The sequence below is a fragment of the Heterodontus francisci genome, chromosome 11, assembly GCF_036365525.1.
Source record: "Heterodontus francisci isolate sHetFra1 chromosome 11, sHetFra1.hap1, whole genome shotgun sequence".
Classification (NCBI taxonomy): Eukaryota; Metazoa; Chordata; class Chondrichthyes; order Heterodontiformes; family Heterodontidae; genus Heterodontus; species Heterodontus francisci.
The window spans coordinates 100,949,637-100,972,143 of NC_090381.1; the positions used below are offsets into that span (position 1 = coordinate 100,949,637).

Here is a 22,507-nt window from a genome sequence, read left to right on the forward strand (position 1 = left end):
CCTGACATGCTGCAGGTCGAGGGGGACAGAAGTTACTCATTTTATGACTGGAAGCAAGTGGTCTGAGCAGAACCCTTGAAGTGAGAACCTTGTGCTACAACACCAACTTTAAATAACAGTTCAAACCACCAAACACTTCTACTAACTCAGCAACAGTAGAAATCAATCAGCAACTAACCTGAAAGGGATTGATAATCCCTTTGGCACTGGTGGGGAGTCCTTCCTGCTGCTGAAAACATGTTCAGCTGTGTGAGGTTAAGAGATGGCATTAATTGGAGCATTGAAGTTAAAGGTTGCTGCATTGGTGTCGAATCAGCATTACACACTGACTCCCATTATAATTTGCTTAGTCTGAATATTTGCGGTACACACTCCCAGTGCCTGTGCTAATGACCTCACCAAAATGGCATCCATGTCGCCCACACCAGAATTGTGTGTATTGACACTATTTTAGACCCAAAATAACACTCATAACGCTGAAAATACAGACGCTATGCTGCATCCGAATTTTGTGGCTAAAATCTCGCAAGAACATTGCATCTCTAGTTTTGTTCAGGTCAAGTAAAATCTTTTTAAGGTGCATTTGCATTTCCTTTTAGCTTTTGCAGTGGCACAATAGATTGTGTTTAAATCAGTTCCGTGAAAGAGCAAAGTGATCCAGATCTGATTCTGCATCTCCCACCCTTTCAGGTCAGTCTGCAGTGTAAATGTGGTCCTCTGCAGTTCAGATCCCAAAGGGCAAAGGGCAGTCAAAACTAATGTCAAAGATTGTTTCCTAATTGTTTGTATCTCCTGGAGAGAATGTTAAAAATGTTTTCTAATTGCGACTAAATGAACAATTCTTTTGAATACAATCAACTTGATCTCTCCAAATCTAAGAAATTGCTGGAAACTCAACCGCACTCCAATGTCAGGGATAAGTTTGATGGATAAAGTGCGAAGGCATCATCACATTATCCAAGAATTGTGAATTAAACTTAGGAAGTTGTTATCTTTTGAAATATCTAAACCATTCTGGTCCATTCAGGGCCATTTTCAGGTGCATTTGAATACCATCTGTGGAGCAGACCATTACTGCCATTTGACCCTAAAAACAATAACTTTTCCTCGCAATTAACTTATTGAACCATAAAGTTATGCAATTTTTCATGAACTTTCAGATCACCTATTTTGAAGGCCTGAAAAGGCTAAATTTTATTAATGGAACAGGCAAGCAGTGCAGTAGAGGAGTATATTCCAACTGTGTCCTTGCAAGAACACAGTGTAATTTGAACTTTTCCTGATGGTGTACAATAGGTGATATCGAATTGAATGGCCATTAGAAATCTCTGACTTCAAAGAAAATTCAGCAACAGGAATTCAGGCAGCCAATCGACTATCATCTGTTCTACACTATTGCCCAAAGTCAAAATTACCCCACCTGTATGTACTGCATGGCTCTTGTTGGTTTACTAGGGATGTCCTGTTCATTGCTAATTTTGAAATTGTGTGTTTATTCCCCTCTATATAAGAGCTGGGGATTGGTTAGCTCAGTTGGCTAGATAGCTATAGTGTGATGCAGAAAGACACCAACAGTGTAGGTTCAATCCCCATACCAGCTGTGGTTCCTCATTAAGGCCTGCCTCCTCACCTTGCTTGAGGAGTGGTGACCCTCAAGCTATACATCACCAACTGTCTTTTTCTCTAATGGGGGGAGATGTCTGTGGTCCTTTGGGGACTATGGCAAGAGCAATATTAAGAGCCATCTAGTAGCCATTTTGAAATGCTGCCTGTTGTCACGTAACTAACATTTCAGTTCACAGTTGAAAAGCTCTTTCTGTAATTACAATGTGCACAAAGAACTCCAGAAGATTAGACAACTTAGGTATGATGCAACTTCAGTTACGAATGTATGCTGAAATTGTACATCCTTTTTTTTTTAAACTGAGTAGTACTGTCAATGATGGCGTGGCCTCTCTGAAATTGTGGCCTTACCAAGCTACCGTGGAGCACATTAACCACTGCTACATCTTCCCTCAGCCCACACAATCACCTTTCAAGTTCATGGCCTGCATTGAAACGCATTGCAGCACATTCGGGATGAAACATGAAACCACGAGAAAAGTGTTGCAACGTTGCCAATGGAAGGATGCTTCCGTATTTAGAGGGAGGAAGATGCCGTGGTCAAAAGGTTGTGTCAGATCTCCGTCCGTTAGTGAGAGTAGACTTTGTGATTTTGATAGATCTGTGAAACGATGAAATCTGGCACAAGAATAAATCTATGCTTCAGCGTCGGTAGACAAAAATCTTTTGTTTCTGCCTTGGGAATTTGAAATGTTGTTTATTAATTGGTGCCTGTTGAAATGGCAGAGTCTGTGGGTATGAACACTGGTAGAGTAATAGTTTCAAACAATGTGTAGGGGAAAAAAAATCCCTTAATTGGGATGGAGGAGCCAGAAGGTGCCATTTTCAACAATGTTCAGCCAAAGGAGACCGTTGCACTTTGGAATAATGTTGGAATTTGGCTGGCTGGATTTTGCTATTTGCAATTCTTTCAAAAAAGATCAATAATTCTGGTACAAGCTAAAGGCATTCTAATTAGAGCCAGTGGTTTTATTCATATAAAGTTTTCGTATCAACAGTGATTGCTCACTAAGAACAGCTTGATTCATTAGATTAATTTGCTTGCTACAGGCCTGCTAAACACATTCTATCATTTGTTTTCCACGCTACTGTGTACCTTGCACTCTGGTATAAAGACCTATCTTGAAGTAAGCCTTGTACTCTGAAAGGACTATAATTAAGTGGAAGTTCAATAATTAAAGTGGTCTGAGTAAATTTATTGTCGGTGCAGTTTTAACTTTTTTTTTCTAGCTATTTTAATTGAGATTGAATAAATGATAGCTTCACTTGCCCAGGAATCAACTAGATGTACTGAAGGTATGAAGCATACAAATTATGACCCATCTTACCTGAAGCAAGACTAAACAATTTAGAATTTAAAGACATTTGGCTTCCCTCGTTGAGCACTAGATTCCTTCTGAAAGTGGTTTGCTTCAAACTGAATTTTCCTGTGCTGCAACTCCCTTTTCCCTCCAGCAACATCATGCATACCAATGTCTACCACTTAATTTAGCGGTATACTTTATGATGTCTCTCATTTGGCTATATTGCTGTGTTTTATGCTACATACTGCTGTTTAGAGGCAGTCCCAGAACCTGGGTGGTGTGGGAAGCATTTCCTGCTCATGAAGTCATAATGTTGTACAAGGTGAGCGCTGCACAGTCACTGCTGCCTGTAACCAGCATAGGACGTAGTGTAAGAGTGACTGAGATGTACCAGTAAGGAATCCGATAGATCTCTTTATTACCTTTTCGAGAAATAATGCCACGATTAATGAGAATGCACTTGCCCTTTAATTTGTTTTCACTGCTAAGTGACTTCCCTCTCTAATAATGCAGTTTAAACAGAACATGTTGAAATTGTTGGCTTTAGCCACACGTAACTGTGCCAAGAATGTCTCTTAAAACTGCGAAACAAAGTTGTTTACAGATCTAGATACTTGCATTTTGATCAGATTCCCACAGCCTGCAAGTGGTGTGCCTGTGAGACCTATACTGGGATCTATAAGATCCACAAACATTAAGATGTCTAAGCAAAAATGGATTTTTCTGGCCATCTTCTAGTGAAGCTTTACTCAAAGAACCAGGCTTAAAAATGCTAATCACTAAAGAATATTTGATCGGGATATTCAAAAAGTATACAAATGTGTTAGAAGTTATTGCAGGCCATTTTAGTAACCCTCATCTGATATTAAAAACACACATTCTCATCCATGTTTGCAAATCCCACCATGGCCTCACTCCTCCCTTCTCTGGAATCTCCTCCAGCCTCACAACCTTCCAAGATATCAGCACTCAGCTAACTCTGGCTTGTTGAGCATCCCCAATTTTGTTCCACCATTGATGGCCGTGCCTTCAGTTGCCTAGGCCCTAGGGCCCGCCCTGCACCTCTCTACCTCTCCACCTTACCTCCTTTAAAATATTTCTTGAAACCTACCTCTTTGACCAAACTTTTGGTATATGACCTAATATGTGGCTCTGTGTCATATTTTGTTTTATAGTACTCCTGTGAAGCACCTCGGGACATTTTATTACATTAAAGGCACTACATAAATATAAGTTGTTTTTGAAAAGGCTGGAAATACTTGGCAGGTCTGGCAGCACCTGTGGAATGAGAAACCGAGTTAACGTTTCAGGTCAATGACCCATCTTCTGGAAAAAATTAGAACTATAACAAGTTTTAACCAAGTTCAGAGGCAGGGAGCAGGGAAGAAAAGAACAAAAGTGATAGAGTGGAAGGCAGGAGAGATCGAATGACAAAAGGGATGATGCTGCAAGGTGAAAGGGGGTGGTACTGGAACAAGGGAAGAATCAAAAGATGGGTCTAAAGGACCTGTAATTGGCAACAGCAGAACCATTACCAGAACCTGCAGTCCAAAAAAAAAAATAGCAGTGGTTTTGATCTGAAGTTATTGTAATTAATGTTGAATCCAGAAGATTGTAAAGTGCCTCATTGAACGATGAGGTACTGTTCCTTGTGTTTATTTGGAACAGTGTAGGAGCCTGAAGACAGAGAAGTCAGAGTGGGAGTGGGGCAGAGAATTAAAATGGCAAGTGACCAGAGGTTTACAGTCATGCTCACACGGAGGTGTTCAGCAAACCGGTCACCCAGTCTGCATTGCCTTCTCAATGTAGAGGAGACCACATTGTGAGCAGTGAATACAGTATACTAAATTGAAAGAAGTACATGTAAATCGCTGTTTCACCTTTTTTAAGGGAGTTTTGGGGGCCCTGGAGGGTGGGAAGGGAGGAGGTGAAAGGACAGGTGTTGCATCTCGTGTGCTTGCATGTGAAGGACCCTTGGGAAGGGGATTGGGTTCTGGGGATAATTGAAGAGTGGACCAGGGTGTCATGGAAGGAACGTTCCCTTTGGAATGTTGATAGGGGAGGGAACGATATGTTTGGTCGTGGCATAGAGGAGCGGAAATGGCAGAGGATGAAATGTTGAATGTGGAAGCTGGTGGTTTAGAAGGTGAGGACAAGGGGGACCCTATCTTGGTTCTGGGAAGAAGGGGAAAATGGGCAGTTAGAAATGGGACAGACGTTCGAGGGCCCTGCTAACCAGAGTTCAGTGGAATCTTCAGTTGAGAAAAAAGGAAGCCATATTGGAAGCACTGGTGTGGAAGGTGAACTGTCAGAACAGATGTGGCGGAGACGGAGAGACTGGGAGAATGGAATAGAGCACTTATAGGAAGGTGGGGTGGGAGGAAGCGTAATCCAGATAACTGAGGGAGTCGATGGGCTTATAGTGGCTATTGGTTGAAAGCCTCTTCCCAGAAATGGAGGTGGAGAACTCGAGGAAGGGAAGAGTCTGTGATGGATCATGTGAAAGTGAGGGACAGGTGGAAATTGGGGTGATTGGGCCTCTGCTCAAGAAAGAGTTCTCAGACCGTCCTGGTGGGGGATGGAGGCCTAGAGGGACGGAACATCAATGATGAAGGAGACATTTAGGGCCAGGAAACTTTTAAACTGACAGAGGGTGTCAGAGGAGTCACAGTTATAGAGTGGAAGAAACTGGACAAAGGGAGAAAAAGTTAAGTTGAGATGGGAAGAAGTAAGTTCTATGGGGCCAGAAAAGGTTGAAAGGATGGGTCCAGCACTGTAGTTTTGTTTGCGGTTCTTGGGAAAGATGTAGAAGTGGGGTTGGGGAACTGAGAGGTTGGAGGCTGTTGGGAGGGAATGATCTTTAGAAGGGATGAGATCAGTGCTGGTCTGGGAATAATATTCCTATGTCTGCTATTTTAGCAGGTGTTAAACTGTTTACAATAAAGAAACATAAAAGAAACAAACTAGTGATTCCTTTAAAATAATGGACTGAAGGTTTGGTTGCCAATATAATCCGTAATCTCATTGTAAATTTATCTTCAAGTGTGTGCTCTTTGTTCAGAAATAATCCAGGGAGAAATCTACAATGCTGGGATTTAAATAATGTGAAAATTGGATGCAAAAAATTTTCTGGGAAGCTTATAACGTTTTGGTTAGGAACAAATGTTCCGTTAGTACAACCTGTCAGATAAGGCCTGAAATATCAGAGATAAAACTCATTTCTGCTCACTGCAATCGTACAATCATTGGTTACAGCACAGAAGGAGCCCATTTAGCCCGTCTGTCTTTGCTGGCTGTCTGCAGGAGTAACTCAGCTAGTCCCACCCTCCACCTTTTTTCCCTGTAGCCCTGCAAATCTTTTCTCTTCAGATAATTATCTGATACTGTTTTGAAAGCCACAATTGAATCAGCTTCCACCACACTCAGGCAGTATATTCTGGATCCTAACCACTCACTGCATAAATAAGTTTCCTCATGTTGCTTTTGGTTCTTTTTGATATTCACCTTAAATTGGTGATCTCTGGTTCTCGACCGTTCCGGAAATGGGAACAGTTTCTCCCTGTCTACTCTGTCCAGAATCCTCGTGATTTTGAACACCTGCATCAAATTTCCACTCCGCCTTCTCTAAGGAGAACAGCCCCAGCTCTCCAATCTGTCCTCCATAACTGAAGTCCCTCATCCCTGGAAACATTCTCGTAAATCTGTTCTGCACCCCCTCCAGTTCCTTCACATACTTCCTAAAGTGTGGTGTCCAGAATTGGACCCAATGGCCGGAATTTTACAGCCCACAAACGAGCGGGCTGGTGGGTGGGCCGTTCCCGCCGCCTTCCCACTGCAATTTTACATGGGGTGAGAAGTGGTATTGTATCCTCGGCGGCCGGCTGGCAAAGGCCTCGAGAACCCTGGTAAAACCAGGCGACCTTCTTGCTGGCTAGGGCAGGGCGCTCCTGATCTTGGGCACCCTGTGCCCCAGGAAGGATCACCCCCGAAGCCCCAAATGCCCCCAACGCACAACACTTTTTTTTTTTCCCCCTTACCCTTGCCCTGCCGGAGGCCCCAAAAACTTAGCATAGTTCCGGGGCCGTCCTTTCTCTTGCTGTGGTGACTGGGTGTAGTCCCAGCAGTGGCCACTGCTCCCGCTGGCACTGCTGGGACTAAGAGCTGCCGGCCCACTGATTGGCTGGCAGCTCCATTAGGCGGGGCATAAGATCAAAGGAAATAGAAGCAGGAGTAGGCCATTCGGCCCATGGAGCCTGCACTGCCATTCAGACAGATTGTGGCTAATCATCTACCTCTACGCCATTTTTCCCCACTATCCCCATATCCCTTGATGTCGTTAATATTCAGAAATATATCGATTTCTGTCTTGAACATGCTCAATGATTGTGTTTCCGCAGCCCTCTGAGGTAGAGAATTCCACAGATTCACCACCCTCTGAGTAAAGAAATTCCTCCTCATCTCCGTCTTAAATGGCCTGCCCTTTATTCTGAGACTCTGTCCACTGGTTCTAGACTCACCAGCCAGAGGAAACATCCTATCCACAGCTACCCTGTCATGCCCTGTAACAATTTTGTAAGTTTCAATGAGATCATCTCTCATTCTTCGAAACTCTAGAGAATACAGGCCCAGTTTCTGCAATCTCTCCTCATAAGACAATCCCACCATTCCAGGGATTGGTCTGGTGAACCTCCGTTGCACTCCCTCTATGGTAAGTATATCCTTCCTTAGATAAGGAGACCAAAACTGTACACAATATTCCAGGTGCGGTCTCACCAAGGCTTTATACAATTGAAGCAAGCCAACATACCATTTGCCTTCTTAATTGCTTGCTGCACCTGCATACTAGCTTTTAGTGACTCATGAGCAAGGATACTCTTTGGACATCAACACTCCACAATCTTTCACCTCTGCCTCAAGGAGGTGGAAGTCTCACCAAGACCAATTAAGGGCCTGGGGAATGGAAAATTCCGGCCTGGCTCCCTAGGCCTGGCAGAGACGGGCTCGCCACCAATTTTTCGTACTCTATGCCTCCATTTATAAAGCCACGATCCGGTGTGCCTTAATGAACTGCTTTCTTAACCTTGCCTGCCACCTTCAGTGATTGGTGCACATATGTCCCCAGGTTCCTCTGCTCCTGCACCCCCTTTTGAATTGTATCGTTTATATTGCCTCTCCTCGGTCTTTCTACCAAAATGTATCAGCTCTCACTTCTCTGCAGTACATTTCATCTGCCACATGTCCACCCTTTCCACCAGCCTCTTTCCTCTTGAAGTCTATCACGATCCTCCTTACTGTTCCCAATATTTCTCAGTGAACCTTTTTTAATTGGAATGACATCCTGCTTCAGGCTGTTCAGATGAATCTTTTTGCTATGTTGTCAAAAAGTTACTGGTGTGATTAGATGAATTTAAAATGTCAGCTTCGGTCAATCATGTTTTGCACTTTCTGGCTTGAGATCAGATGCACCTAATAATTATTGGCAGGTCTATACAGATTATAGAGGTTTTTTTTAAAAGCAAAATCGAAATTATAGCCCTAGCTGGATTAGCAATGGCAAGAGTTGGAAGAGACTTACTCAGTGTTTAACTAGGGTCGTTCAACTTACTGCCTGAACATAACACTGGCATTCCCGCTCACTCACCATTATAGTAACTGCCCAATTTTCATTTCCGTTGATTTAAAAGAGCTGATAAAGTTGGTTGCTGTTTGGATTTTGCTGCTACGTTTGCTTCCATAGCAACAGACATTGCACTTCAAACAATTCATTGTACTTTATAGAGGTGATGAGGTATGATACAAATGCAAGAATTTTTTCCTCATGTAGAAGTCATGGTGCCTCTGTTCAGAGGTTTCAATTGTTCCGTGATTACAAAGGTTCAAACCGCACTCCAGAGACTTGAGCAGATAATCTAGACTCTCACTTCAGTTCAGTATTGAGACCATGCTGCATTGTCATGGTGTTAGTTTTTCGAATGAGATAAGTGAGCACGTTTACACACTAATACAAAGACCCAACTTGAAATAAGCCTTGCATTCTGAAACGGCTATAATTTAAGTGGAGGTTCTATTATTAAAGAGGTCTTTGCAATGTTAAATTTTCTAGCTGTTTAAGTGAGATTGAATAAGTGACTGTTCCACACTCCCATGAGAACATAAGAACTAGGAGCAGGAGTAGGCAGTTCAGCCCCTCGAGCCTGCTCCGCCATTCAATATGATCATGGCTGATCTTATCTCTGCCTCAACTCCACTTTCCTGCCCGTTCTTCATAACCTTTCAACCCATTACTAATTAAAAATCTGTCTATCTCCTCAAATTTACTCAATGTCCCGGCACCCACCCCACTCTGGGGTAGTGAATTCTACAGACTCACGACCCTTTGAGAGAAGTAATTTCTCCTCATCTCTGTTTTAAATCTGCTACCCCTTATCCTAAAATTATGACCTCTTGTTCTAGATTGTCCCACCAGAGGAAACATCCTCTCTACGTCTACTCTCTAATCCTCTCTAATCATCATGTATACCTCAATTAGATCTCTCATTCTTCTAAAACGCAAGAGAGTAAAGGCCTAAACTGCTCAATCTCTCTTCATAAGACAAACCCCTCATCTCTGGATTCAATCTAGTGAACCTCCTCTGAACTGCCTCCAATGCAACTACATCCCTCCTCAAGTAAGGGGACCAAAACTCTACGTAATATTCCAGATGCAGTCTCACTAATGCCTTGTATCGTTGCAGCAACACTTCCCTACTTTTATACTCTATTCTTTTAGCAATTAATGCCAAAATTCCATTTGCTTTCCTTATTAGCTGCTGCACCTGCATACTAGTTTTCTGTGATTCATGCACGAGGACACCCAGATCCCTCTGCACCGAAGCACTCTGAAGTTTCTCTCCATTTAGATAATTTGCCTTTCTATTCTTCCGACCAAAATGGATAACCTCACACTTATCCACGTTAAACTCCATCTGCCAAATTTTGGCCCATTCACCTAACCTATCCATATACATTTGTAAATTTCTTATTTCTTTCTTGCAACTTACAATGCCACCTATTTTAGTGTCATCTGCAAATTTGGCTATAGTACCTTCAATCCCTGCATCCAAGTCATTAATATAGATTGTAAATAATTAGGGCCCAAGGACCGAACCCTGTGGCACCCCACTAGTTATATCTTGCCAACCAGAAAAGGACCCATTTATCCCGAATCTCTGTTTTCTGTTGGTTAGCCAATCCTCTATCCAAGCTAATAAATTGCTCCTAACCCCATGTGATCTTACCTTGTCTATTAACCTTTTGTGCGGCACCTTATCAAATGTCTTCTGGAAGTCCAGATATACTACATCTACAGGATCCCCATTATCCACTTGTTACATCTTCGAAGAACTCTAGCAAATTAGTCAAACACTATTTACCCTTCATAAAACCATGCTGACTCTGATGGATTACATTTTGACTTTCTAAATGTCCTGTTATTACTTTCTTAATAATGGATTCTAACAATTTCCCAATGACAGATGTTAAACTAACTGGTCTACAGTTTCCTACTTTCTGCGTCCCTCCTTTTTTGAGTAAGGGCGTTTATATTAGCATTTTCCCAATCCCCTGGAACCTTTCCCGCATCCAGGGAATTTTGGAATATTATAACCAATGGATCCACTATCTCGGCTGCCACTTCCTTTAAGACCCTAGGATGTAGGCCATCAGGCCCTGGGGACTTGTCTGCCTTCAATCCCAATAGTTTGCTCAGTACTTGTTCCCCAGTGATGATGATTGTTCGAAGTTCCTCCCTTTCTATAACCTCTGCATTACTTGTTACTATTGGGATGGTACTAGTGTCCTCCACCATGAAAACTGAGGCAAAATACTGATTTAGTGTCTCTGCCATTTCTGTGTTCCCCACAATTAACGCCCCAGTCTCATCCTCCAGGGGACCAACATTCACTTTAGCTACTCTCTTCCCTTTTATATACTTATAGAAGATTTTGCTATCTGTTTTTATATTTTGTGTTCGTTTTCTTTCATAATTTACCTTTTCTCCTTTTATTACCTTTTTAGTAACCCTTTGTTGATCTTTAACAGTTTCCCAGTCTTCCAGCCTGCCGCTGGCCTTTGCAATATGGTATGTCTTTGTTATCCTTAACTTCCTTGCTTAGCCATGGATGTTTTTTCCCCCTCTTACAATCTTTCTTCCTCCCCTGGAATATCTTTTAGTTGGGCGGAATTGAATATCTCCTTAAACATATGCCACTGCTCATCAACTGTCCTACTTTTTAGTCTTCCTGCCCAGTCCACTAGGGCCAAATCTGTCTTCGTGCCTATGTAATTACCTTCGTTTAACTCCAGAACACTAGTGTGGAACTCCAGTTTCTCGCCCTCAAACTGAATTTGAAATTCTAGCATGCTATGATCACTCTTCCCTAGAGGATCCTTCACTGAGATTATTAATTAATCCCACTTCATTACACAACAAATCTAGAATAGCCTGCTCCCTGGTTGGTTCCACAACAATCTCTAATACATTCAATGAACTCTCCCTTGAGGCTACCCCTACCCATATGATTAGCCAGTCTATATGCATATTAAAATCACCCATAATTATTGCCGTACCTTTCTTACAAGCCCCCAGTATTTCCTGGTTTATACTGTGGCCCACTGCGGAACTACTGTCAGGGGACCTATAGATTACTCCCACCAGGGTCTTCTTTCCCTTGCTATTTCTTATTTCTACCCAGACTGATTCTACGTTTTGATCTCCAGTGCCTATATCATTTCTCACTACAGCACTGATCTATTCCTTTACTAACAAAGCTACAGCACCTCCTTTTCCTTCCTGCCTATCCTTCCAAATTACTGAGTACCCTTGGATATTCAAATCCCAAACCTGGTTTCCCTGAAACCACGTCTCAGTAATCGCCACTAAATTATACTCATTCATCTCTATTTGCGCTGTTAACTCATTAATTTTATTCTGAATGCTTCGTGCATTCAGATACAGCTAGATGAGCCAGCTAGATCATCCCTGAAGGAAGACTAAACAATTAATTGAAATACATTTGGCTTCCCTCATTGAGCACTAGATTTCCTTACGAAAATGGTACTCTTCAAACTTTATACTGTCAATTTTCCTGTATAGCAACTCTCTTTTCCCCTCTAGCAACATCACACATACCAATGTGTAACCAGAGTGTTGGTCACTGCCTGTTCAGATGAGTGTAAAAAATCCAAAAGCACTTTATAGCGATGAGCAGGGACTTCTCTTATTGTCTTGGCCAACTTTCATCCCTGAACTAACACCAAAAACAAATTAACTGGCCATTCATCTCAGTGTGCAAATTGTAACATGTCCCAATAAAACAACAGTCACTACACTTCAAAAGTAATTCATTGGCTGTGAAATGCTGTGGGATATGCTGAGAATTTGAAAAGCATTGAATGGATGGAAATTTGTTTTTCTTATATCTAGGTTAAATAAACCCCAAAGCCTGAGCCATTTCTGTGCACTAATAGCCCACCACCACTGCTAATCCTAGTGCAATAATCGAAACCTGATTTTATTTCTTCCAAAACTCAGATGATCCCAGACTGTTTTTTTTTAATCTCGTAATAAATAAAAATAGAACGTGCTGGAAATACACAGCCGGTCTGACTGCATCTGTAAAGAGAGTTTTCTGGTCTGTGACCTTTCATCAGTTCTGCTTCATTAACCCAGGGAAAGGAATTAAGTAGACTGAGGCTGTATCGGTATTTTTAATATTTTGGACAACTATTTCCTCCTGGGATATGTATGTGGGAATTGTGATTCTTTCCACATAGTTAAAGCTGGAACAGTTATCGTAGCAGCAGTTTAATTACCTTTCGTCTCATCGTATCTTCGGTCACCTTAGAGTAAAATTACTAAGCCTGAGCTCCAGTCTAGAAGTGAGCCTCGGTTAAAGACAGAGCTACAACACTAAGACTAATTCTTCAGCTTGACCTTGTTATACACAACCAGAACATATGGCTGTATAACTGGCTGGTACTCAGGTACAGTGATGTGTTGTCCATGGTGCCCTTTAGTTTGAAGAATCAGATTCTACAGCGTCATTTAATGGAAGTACTGAGAATTCTTTGAAATTTTCTCCAATTTTACTGATGCTCAATAAAGGAACATAGGAATATGAGTAGGCCATTCATCCCCTTGATCCTGTTCTAACATTCAGTGGTATCATGGCTGATCTGTATCTTTACTCCATCCACCTGCCTTGGCTCCATATTCTTCAATACCCTTGTCTGGCAAAAAATCAATCTCAGATTTACAATTACTAATTGAATTAGCATCTACTGCTTTTTTGTGGGAGACCAAGACCCCCCACCAGTGGATAAAGCTTCTCTCAATCTACCTTATCAATTCCTTTCAAAATCCTCAATATCCCCTTAATCTTCCATATTATAGTAAGAATAAACTGGACGGACCACCGAGCATCGACCTAGGCACTAGAGAGGACAAAGGCACACCCAGGCCAGTCAACCCTGCAAAGTCCTCTCTCACATCTGGGGGACATGTGCCAACATTGAAAGAGTTGTCCCACAGAGTAGTCAAGCAACAGCCTGGCATGTCATACCGACAGAATCATACCTTGCAGCCAATGTTCCAGACTCCTCCATCTCTACCATTCTTGGGTATTTCCTGTTGCACTGGCAGGACAGACCCACCAGAGATAGTGGCGCAGTGGGACACAGTTGGCAGGGGTGGCCCTGGGAGTCCTGAACATTGACTCTTGCTCCTATGAAGTCTCATGTTATCAGGACAAACAAGGGCAAGGAAACGTCCTGCTGATAACCACCTACTGCCCTCCCTCAACTGATGAATCAATGCTTCTCCAGGTTCAACACCACTCGGAAGAAGCACTGAAGGTAGCGAGGGTACAAAATCTACTCAGGATAGGGGGTTTCAATGTCCATCACCAGAAATGGCTCAATAGCACCACGACTGACTGGGCTGGCGGAGTCCTGAGGACATATCTACCAGAGTGGTCCTGTGGCAGATGTTGAGAGAACCATCACAAGCAAAAAACCTACTTGACCTCATTCTCACCAATCTACATCTCGCAGAATCATCTGTCCATGACAGTATAGGCAGGAATGACCACTTCATAGTTCTTGTGGAAACAAAGTCCTGTCTTCACATGGAGCACAGTGGCATAGTGGTAATGTCACTGAACTAGTACTGCAGAAGCCCAGGCTAAAGCCCTGGGATACATGGGTTCAAATTCCACCATTGGAGCTGGTGGAATTTAAATTCAGTTAATTAATAAATTCAATTAATTAATGAAAAGCTGGTGCCATGACACTATCTGTCATAAAAGCTCATCTGATTCATTAACATTCTTTAGGGAAGGAAATCTGGCCGACGTGACTCCAGGCCCACAGCAATGCGGTTGATTCTTAACAGCCCTCTGAAATAGCCCAGCAAGCCACTCAGCTGTCAAGGGCAATTAGGGATGGGTATCACCATGCCAACCCACATCCCAAGAAAGAATTTAAAAAACACTGAGGACACTCTCCATTGTGTTGTTTGACACTAGCACTGTGCTAAATGGGACATGCCCCTCCCGCCATTCACAGCCTAGCATTTATTGTCCATCCCAAGTTACATTGAAAAGGTGGTGATGGGCTGCCACCTTGACCACTATCGCATGCTCGGCCACTTCAAAGGTTAATTAAGCATCAGCCACATTGTTTAGGATAGGGGTCACATGTAGACCAGACTGGGTCAGGATGGCAGATTTTCTTCTGTAAAGGACATTAATGACCAGTCAAGATCCTGAGTTGCTGCTGGGTTATTCAGTGAATCAGATTTTATTTTTGTATATGCACAATTACAGGAGAACTGATTCCCAATCCAAACTGACCTAAAGCCATATTGTTTGATTCTATAACGAGGTGGTTTAGATTTTAAAAGCAGTAGGGCACTGCTGATATGACTACTATTGTGCTGAAACATGCAGGCCAGTCTTGCAGCATGAAGTGTAAAATACTAATAAGAAGTGCAGGCACTGAAGTTACAACATTATTCTTGTATAATTTTACACGCAGTGTGAGCTGGGTCAAAGTTAAATGTTGGCTCATTGAGCTGTCAGTTTTAATGAGTAATGAGAAAGTGACTTGAAATTACGGCTACGTTTTGCCTGCATGAGTAATGAATAAATACAATGCAAGAAGGGAATTTTGCAACTTTTCTTGGCAGCCATAGTTTCACCATCTACTAAGAAGTAATGTCTAAAATCATTAGATTCTTTTTTCATTCACAAGGAAATCCCAATGCCTACCAGATAACAAAACAGACTGTTTGCTTTTGGAAAAATGTTGATCTAAGACAAGTCCTACTCACCTGTCACCCTTGCTCGCTGACCTACATTGGCTCCTGGTCTGGTAACGCCTCAGTTTTAAAATTCTCATTCTTGTTTTCAACTCCCTGCATGGTGTTGCCCCTCCCAACCTCGGTAAACCTCCTCCAACCCAACAAACCGCCAAGATATCTGTGCTCTTTCAATTCTGGCCTGTTGCACATCCTCAATTTTAATCATGCAGCCATGCCTTCAGCTGCCTCGGCACTAAGCTCTGGCATTCCCTCCCTAAACCTCTTTGATTCTCCACCGCTTTCTCCTCCTTTTAAGACACTCTTTAAAATTTACCTCTTTGAACAAGTTTTGGGTCACTTGTCCTAAATCTCCTTATGTTTGATAACACTCCTGTGAAGCGCTTTGGGATGTTTTACTACATTAAAGACGCAATATGATGCATGTTGTTAGGTTTGTATACTTTGAGACCCTTGTTCGTTGCAAACATAACTCACTTCCAGTTCCTTACTCAGAGCTTTGACTTTAAATTAAAGCTTTTCTCCTTTCAAGTAAAACTCCTTGAATTAAAGTTGTAATGAAACATTTTACCGAGCGAGATTGATTCCCTTTGCTTTCGGCTGGATCTTGTGCGCTGGAACATCGAGGGCTGGATTTTGTGGAGGAGGCGGGAGTCGCGATCCTCCGTTCCGGAGATGATGATTCCGGTGCCAGGATCCCCATCCCTTTAAAGATTGGGATACTGCCTCCAAGAGCTGCCGGCCAATCACAGGGCCAACAGTTCAGCAGTATTGGCAACACCACCGACAGTTTTGGCCAATGCCAGTACTACAAAGGCCTTGGACTCATGTCTGGCACTGGAACCCTGGACCCTTGATAAGTGAGGCAGTTTCGTCGGGGGCAGGCTGGAAATCCCCGGGATGGGGACGGTGGTGGTCATAAAGTCCAGGGGGAGGGAGGTCCTGGGAGGTGCATTGTTTCCCAGCCGGGGCCCTCCATTGGCCACAGATTGCCCACGGAGGAGGAACACCCAACAGGGAGGGCGCCTCATTTTACAAGGCATCTTCCCCGTGTGGCAGAGGCTGCAACCCACCCCACTTCCTCCTCCGCTGCTGGCTAAATCCCAGCGACGAGGGCAAGAGGCCCTTAATTAGCTGTTAATAGGCCACTTAAGGGCTTCAGTTGGTCTCTGAGCTAGAAGACCATTGTCAGCCTATCCGCCCAGGAAAAGTCACTTGGTAACCGGGCGGCAACAGGCCCTCCACCCCCATCCGGCGAGTCCTCACCACCCATCGGGATTCTTTGGGCCGCCCCCGCACCTCCAACCCTGCCTTGGGGCCACCCATAAAATTCAGCCCTGAATGTGTTTGAACAATTGTAGAAGTTTATATTGCTTGCTGAAGTAACAGAACAAATCTACTGACCAGGATATGCATAGCCTTTACAAAATGGTTGGACTATCTTGGTGGTGTGGTGGCAACATATCATTTCCACTTTACATTCTCCAGTCCATCATTGATGCACCAACAACAGGGACCTGCCCTTTCTCTCTTGTCTAGGGTTTCCAACTTTGGTTGAACATAGTGTTGGAGGTTCCATTACATACTGCCCCACCCAGTTAAGCAGCCTTTTTTCTCCCTCATCTCCAATACTTTTAAAATGTCCTACATATTGTGGCGAGTCGAAGAGACTTAGTAGTTGGCAGGAAAAAAGACAGAGGCGCAAGGGGAGAGCCAACTGTGCAACAGCCCCAACAAACAAATTTCTCTGCAGCACCTGTGGAAGAGCCTGTCACTCCAGAATTGGCCTTTATAGCCACTCCAGGCGCTGCTTCACAAACCACTGACCACCTCCAGGCGCGTATCCATTGTCTCTCGAGATAAGGAGGCCCAAAAGAACATACTTTTAGAACTAATAAGCAAACGTGTTCAAAGCAAATGAAAGAAACGCACCATATATTGTAACGGCCCGATGACTTTTCTCCCTGGATTCCTCACAGCAGTGTTCTGGAAATTAAGCTTCAATCCTGGAGGGTTAGCAACCCTACTCTCGCCCCTTACTTCCTGCCACAGCCCCTGTTATGAACGCCAGACTTTGTAACATGATTATGGTTTAACTATGGTGATTTTTAAGATGGAGTCCAGTAGGTCAGGTGATCTCACATCCACTCTGCTAAAGGACAAGACAGATAAAAGACATTTTCTTGGGGGTAAAAAAAGAGACTGCAGGGCTAACACCTGACGAACAATGGGTTTCGCCTTCCCAGACTTTCGGGTCATAAAACGGCAAGGAGCCGCCGCGTTTGAGATTGCCCAGCCCAGTGATCCTGAAGCTACAAATGTACCAAGCAGCTGCTAACATCTGGGAACAATGGAAGGCCCAGGTGGCTCTGTGAAACCAGACTCTGGACTCTTCATTTTGGAACAGGACAAAAAGCCATTGACTTTTGAGTCCAGATAATAATAACAGATTTTCTGAAGGCAATAGCAACCCAGCAGTTGCAGCCTCAAAGCAGGCAGGCTGTAAGAAGGGAACCCAGTGGTTGTAGCCTGAGAGCAGGCTGTAAGGATGACAAGCAGTGGATGCAGCGTCGAGAGAGAGAACACCTGCTCTTGGAAGCCTCATATAGTAAAAGGCTGCGAAGACTTGAACTTGTTTTGAAATTTGAAGCTTGCGAGAAGCAGAAGACCAGCAGGATCACCAGGAATCGCCTTATTCACAGATGTCCGGGTTTGAAGAAGAGAGCAAAGAGGACATTGATTCTTGAAAAGATCTGGGCGTTCCAACGCATTACTACTGGGAGAAGACTTAACTGCAAAGGATTTCGCCATCAAAAAGGACTGTGTAGTGTATAAATGCGTGTGAGGTTTTCAAGTATTTTAATAAGTAAAGAAAATATCTTCCTTTTGTAATCTGGGGTATCAGCCACTCACAAATACTATTTGGTTAATGGAGATTTCTGTTCTAATAAAAGCCTAAAATTTGAAATCTTATGTAAACCTTTAAATTGGCCTGGGGGTTCACATCTCGTATTTTAACATCAACGGGTCTCACTGAAGTTGTAACACCCCTCCCCTCACCCCTGCCTCACAAAACCTCTGAGCAGTGGCTAAGCAAAGAATTCTAGCTGAACCAGGAGGAGCTGTTGGGCGAGTCTGCACATTGTGACATTTTATCAAGGAAGCTGATTCTTTTGTTTATAGATTGGTCTCGTCATGACAGTTGATATACTGGAACAGGGCAAGTAGAGATTGAGACTTAAATTGTAGCAACTTGTAGAACATTTTAAATTTAACCTTTTGAATAGGTTTTTGGTCACCTTCCCCTAAGTCACTTCCTCCATGGCCCAGTTCCCTTACTAGTTTTGTTTCTCTGTTCTTCCTGACCCCACATAAATCCTCCTGTCTGCTACGAGCCCCCCTGTGCTCCTAATGGCCTGCTCGCAAATGTCAAGTTTACGTTGGGGTTGCTGCCAGCTGTGCAAGAACTGCATGTTGAGAGCTGATGGCAATAAAAGAAAGCAAAAAAGAGGCTTGCATTTATATGGTGCTTTTCAGAACATCCTAAATGGCTTGGCAGCCAATGAAGTACTTTATGAAGAATAGTCACTGTTGTAATTTAGCTACAGCCAATTTGCAGGCAGCAAGCTCCACAAAGAGCAATAAAATGATGATCGGATAATCTGTTTTAATGATGTTGACTGAGCAATAAATATTGACTGGATAAACTGGATGAACTCAAAGTAATGTTAAGGGATTTTGTACATCTACCTGAGAGGGCAGACAGGGCCTCAGTATCTCTGATGCTGCACTACTGGACTTTGTGCTCGAGTCACTGGAATAGAACACCTTTAGATTAGGTGCTGGAATTCATTGTGCTGAATTTTAAGAGTGGGCAGGTGGGGGGAGGGGGGGTGGGAGTAAAATGGAGCAGGTGGCTCGGGGGCCCTTCCCGACCTGCTCCTGCCTCCACCGCCACTTTACACAGGGTAGCTTCGAGAAACGGCCCACCCACCCCAGGCCAATCAAGGCCCTTAAGTGGCCAGTTAACGGCCACTTAAGGGCCTCCGCCCGCTGCCACGGGGATTTTACTCTTGGCTGGTTGGGCAGCTCAGGCCCGAGAGAAGCTGCCTGACAAAAGCAGGTGGCTTTCTGATGGCCTGCGGGGTGGGGCCCTCATGATCAGGCACCCTGTGTCCGATGGAGGGCCATCCCCGATACCCAAACCACCCTCAACACCCAACACGCCCGCCGTTCCCTCAATTCATGCTTGTCTCGCCGGGGCCCGACCGATCGCCCCCGGCGAGGCTCCAAAAACTTACCGGTTCTCCAGGGCTCCCCGACATAGTGTCTTCAGCTGGGTTGCAGTCCCATCAGTGGCCACCGTTCCTGGTGGCGCTGCTGGAACAGAAAGCTGCCAGCCCGCTGATTGGCCGACAGCTCCATTAGGCGGGACTTCCTACCTCAATGAGATGGAAGTCCCACCTCAGACCAATTAAAGGCCTGGGGACTGCAAAATGCACGCCAGGTGGAGGTGGGTTCGCCACCGACTTTTCAGTCGGACAGCTCCCACCTGCCAAGGATAAAATTCAGCCCATTATCTTTTGACTTGAAGATGAGAACGCTACCAAGTAGTCCAGGTTGTCATAAGCAGACACTTTCACTCTGCACCTTCTATGTTATGACTAAGAGCATTTTTGGTGGAACTGGGTGACAAAAATGGAAAGGATTCAGGACTCTAGCTAGTGGCAACCCTCATCTTAATCTTAAAAACAAATTCCAAAGGGCTACAGACTTACAATATAGGATATCTTGTGAGATTTGATTACGAGTCCTTTGGTAGTAAATGAGATCCTCATAATCTTATGAAGTTGCACAGATTCCTTTTTATATAGAACATTCAGGGAGGGGGAAGAATGGAATGAGGGCTGAATTTTGTGACTAAAAGCCAGTGTAAATGTTTCTTGCCCAAGCGAAGTCTACACACAGAAGTACAGAGAGTTTTGAAAACTAATGCAAACTTTATTTTTGTGCTGGACAGCTTCACCATATATGGTGCAGATCAGATGAAAGCAAAATAACATCCACTGTGGGAATTTGAGCCAACGTGTCACAGGCTAAATATTAAGTGTGATCTGCACCTTAAAAGTACAACTTGCAAAATTCCCTCGACAATTCAGAATGGAGCCAGCTTGTTTGATCTATAAGCTGCATGTATGCATTTTGCAGGTATACAGAACCACTTAGCTTGGCCGTACAGAAATGGACCACTTAAATCTTTAGTTTAAATGGACTTTCAACATTCTGGTGACTTGTGTAATATTCCTTCAAGAATGTAAACAAACTATCGCCATAATACATTTTGCAGCTTAAGTGCTGGTTTAGCACTGCTCACTTTTTTTACTGTCAGGCATACTCTCTTTCCTCTCAGGCAGCTTTTTGCAGACTCTACACAGCAAGACTTTAATGTCAGGGTTTAGCATCCTCTTTTGCAATTCTTTTAGTGGCATGGCAGCTTGTAACTTTAATGCTGAGAGCTGAGCTAGTCACCTGTGAATGGCAGCTGAGGCTGCCAGTTGTCTGTGAATAAATAGTAACACTCAGTTATACGAATGAGTGTTAGCTGGGGCTTATTTGATCGCACTCTCGCCTCTGAGTCACAAGGTTGCAGGTTTAAATCCCGCTCCAGAAAGGTTGATACGCCCAGTGCAGTACTGAGGGAGTGCTGCACTGTCGGAGGTGTCACTTTCGGATGAGACGTTAAACCGAGGCCCCATCTGCTTGCTCAGGTGGATGTAAAAGATTCCATGGCACTATTTTGAAGAACAGGGGAGTTCTGCCCAGTGTCCTGGCCAATATTTATCCCTCAATCAAAATCACAAGAAACTAATGAACTGGTCATTATCACATTGCTGTTTGTGGGATCTTGCTGTGCGCATACTGGCTGCCATATTTCCTGCATTACAACAGTGACTACACTTCAAAGAGTACTTCATTGGCTGTAAAGCACTTTGAGACGTCTGGTGGTTGTGAAATGTGCGATGTAAACGCAAGTCTTTTTATAATTCCTCAGTTTTAAAATTCTCATCTTTGTTTTCAAATCCTTCTGTGGCCTCGCCCTTCCCTTTCCCTGTAACCTCCTCTAGCCCAGAACCCTTCCAAATCTCTGTGTTGCTCCAATTCTGACCTCTTACACATTCCTGATTTTCATCGCTCCATCATTGGTGCCAATGCCTTCAGCTGCCTAGGCCCTAAAGCTATGGAATTCACTCTAAAACCCCTCTCCTTTCCCTCTTTAAAACCCACCTCTTTAACCAAGTTTTTGGTCATCTGTCCTAATATCTCCCTATGTGGCTCAATGTCACATTTTGTTTGTAACACTCCTCTGAAGTGCCTTAGGTTGCTTTAAGTAAATTAAAGGAGCTAAAATAAAAGTACGTAGTTGTTAAAATGGCAAGTGGTGTCTGACATCTTAACATTTTGAAGTTTTTTTTTAAATTTAGGTGGGGACCAGGGTTTATTGAACAGCTTCTTCAGCAACTGGTCAACAGCAGACATCAATAAGCACTTGCCTTTCATTTACAACCTGAGCAGTGTCGCAGTCTATTCCTACCTTCCTGCTTTCAAACAGTAAGTATTCATTAAAAAAAAGTGCGGAGATAGATTCAGTTGTGGCTTTCAAAAGGGAACTGGGTAAGAACCTGAAGGGAAAAAATTTACAGGGCTACATGGAAAGGGCAGGGTTGGTGGGTGGATGGGACTAGCTAAATTGCTCTTGCAGAGAGCTGGCACGGGCTGGATAGGCCGAATGGTCTCCATCTGTGATGTTACCACTTAATGTTCCGATGTATGGGTTCTGTCTCGCAAAAAAAAAATTGGTGTCCCTCTTGTGGGGTGTGCCTGATGGTTGTTGAGCCCTGGAGCCTTCCCCTTATCGTGGTCTACATTATCTAGTCCCTTTAGAATCCCAAAAGAAATAGCAGGTGTATCTGATACAGGTTTAAAAAATAGAAAGATTTGCATTTATGTAGTGCCTTTCATGACCTCAGGGCTAGATCCCTGCTACTTTACTAAAATCATGGAAATTACAGTAGAGAAGGAGGCAGCCCATTCCGTTGCATCAGTCTATCCAGCACAACTAACCTCACCATGACATTGTGATTGGAGCTCATCTAATCTGTCGACATCTTGCATTACTTGTCCCGGAAAATAACAATTCCGACAGTAAGGATTGTCTTATATT

The 22,507-nt window shown here is 43.5% G+C and overlaps 1 protein-coding gene across 2 annotated transcripts in view; it reads left to right on the plus strand.

Annotated features, from left to right (window-relative positions):
• Positions 1–22,507, plus strand: part of LOC137375417 (glycogenin-1-like) — a 73,503-nt gene that overhangs the window by 42,429 nt on the left and 8,567 nt on the right. For both annotated transcript variants that reach the window (XM_068042608.1, XM_068042609.1), the window contains one exon: positions 21,768–21,894. In XM_068042608.1, the coding sequence (XP_067898709.1) occupies positions 21,768–21,894 (127 nt within the window). The remainder of the gene's footprint in view (positions 1–21,767; positions 21,895–22,507) is intronic.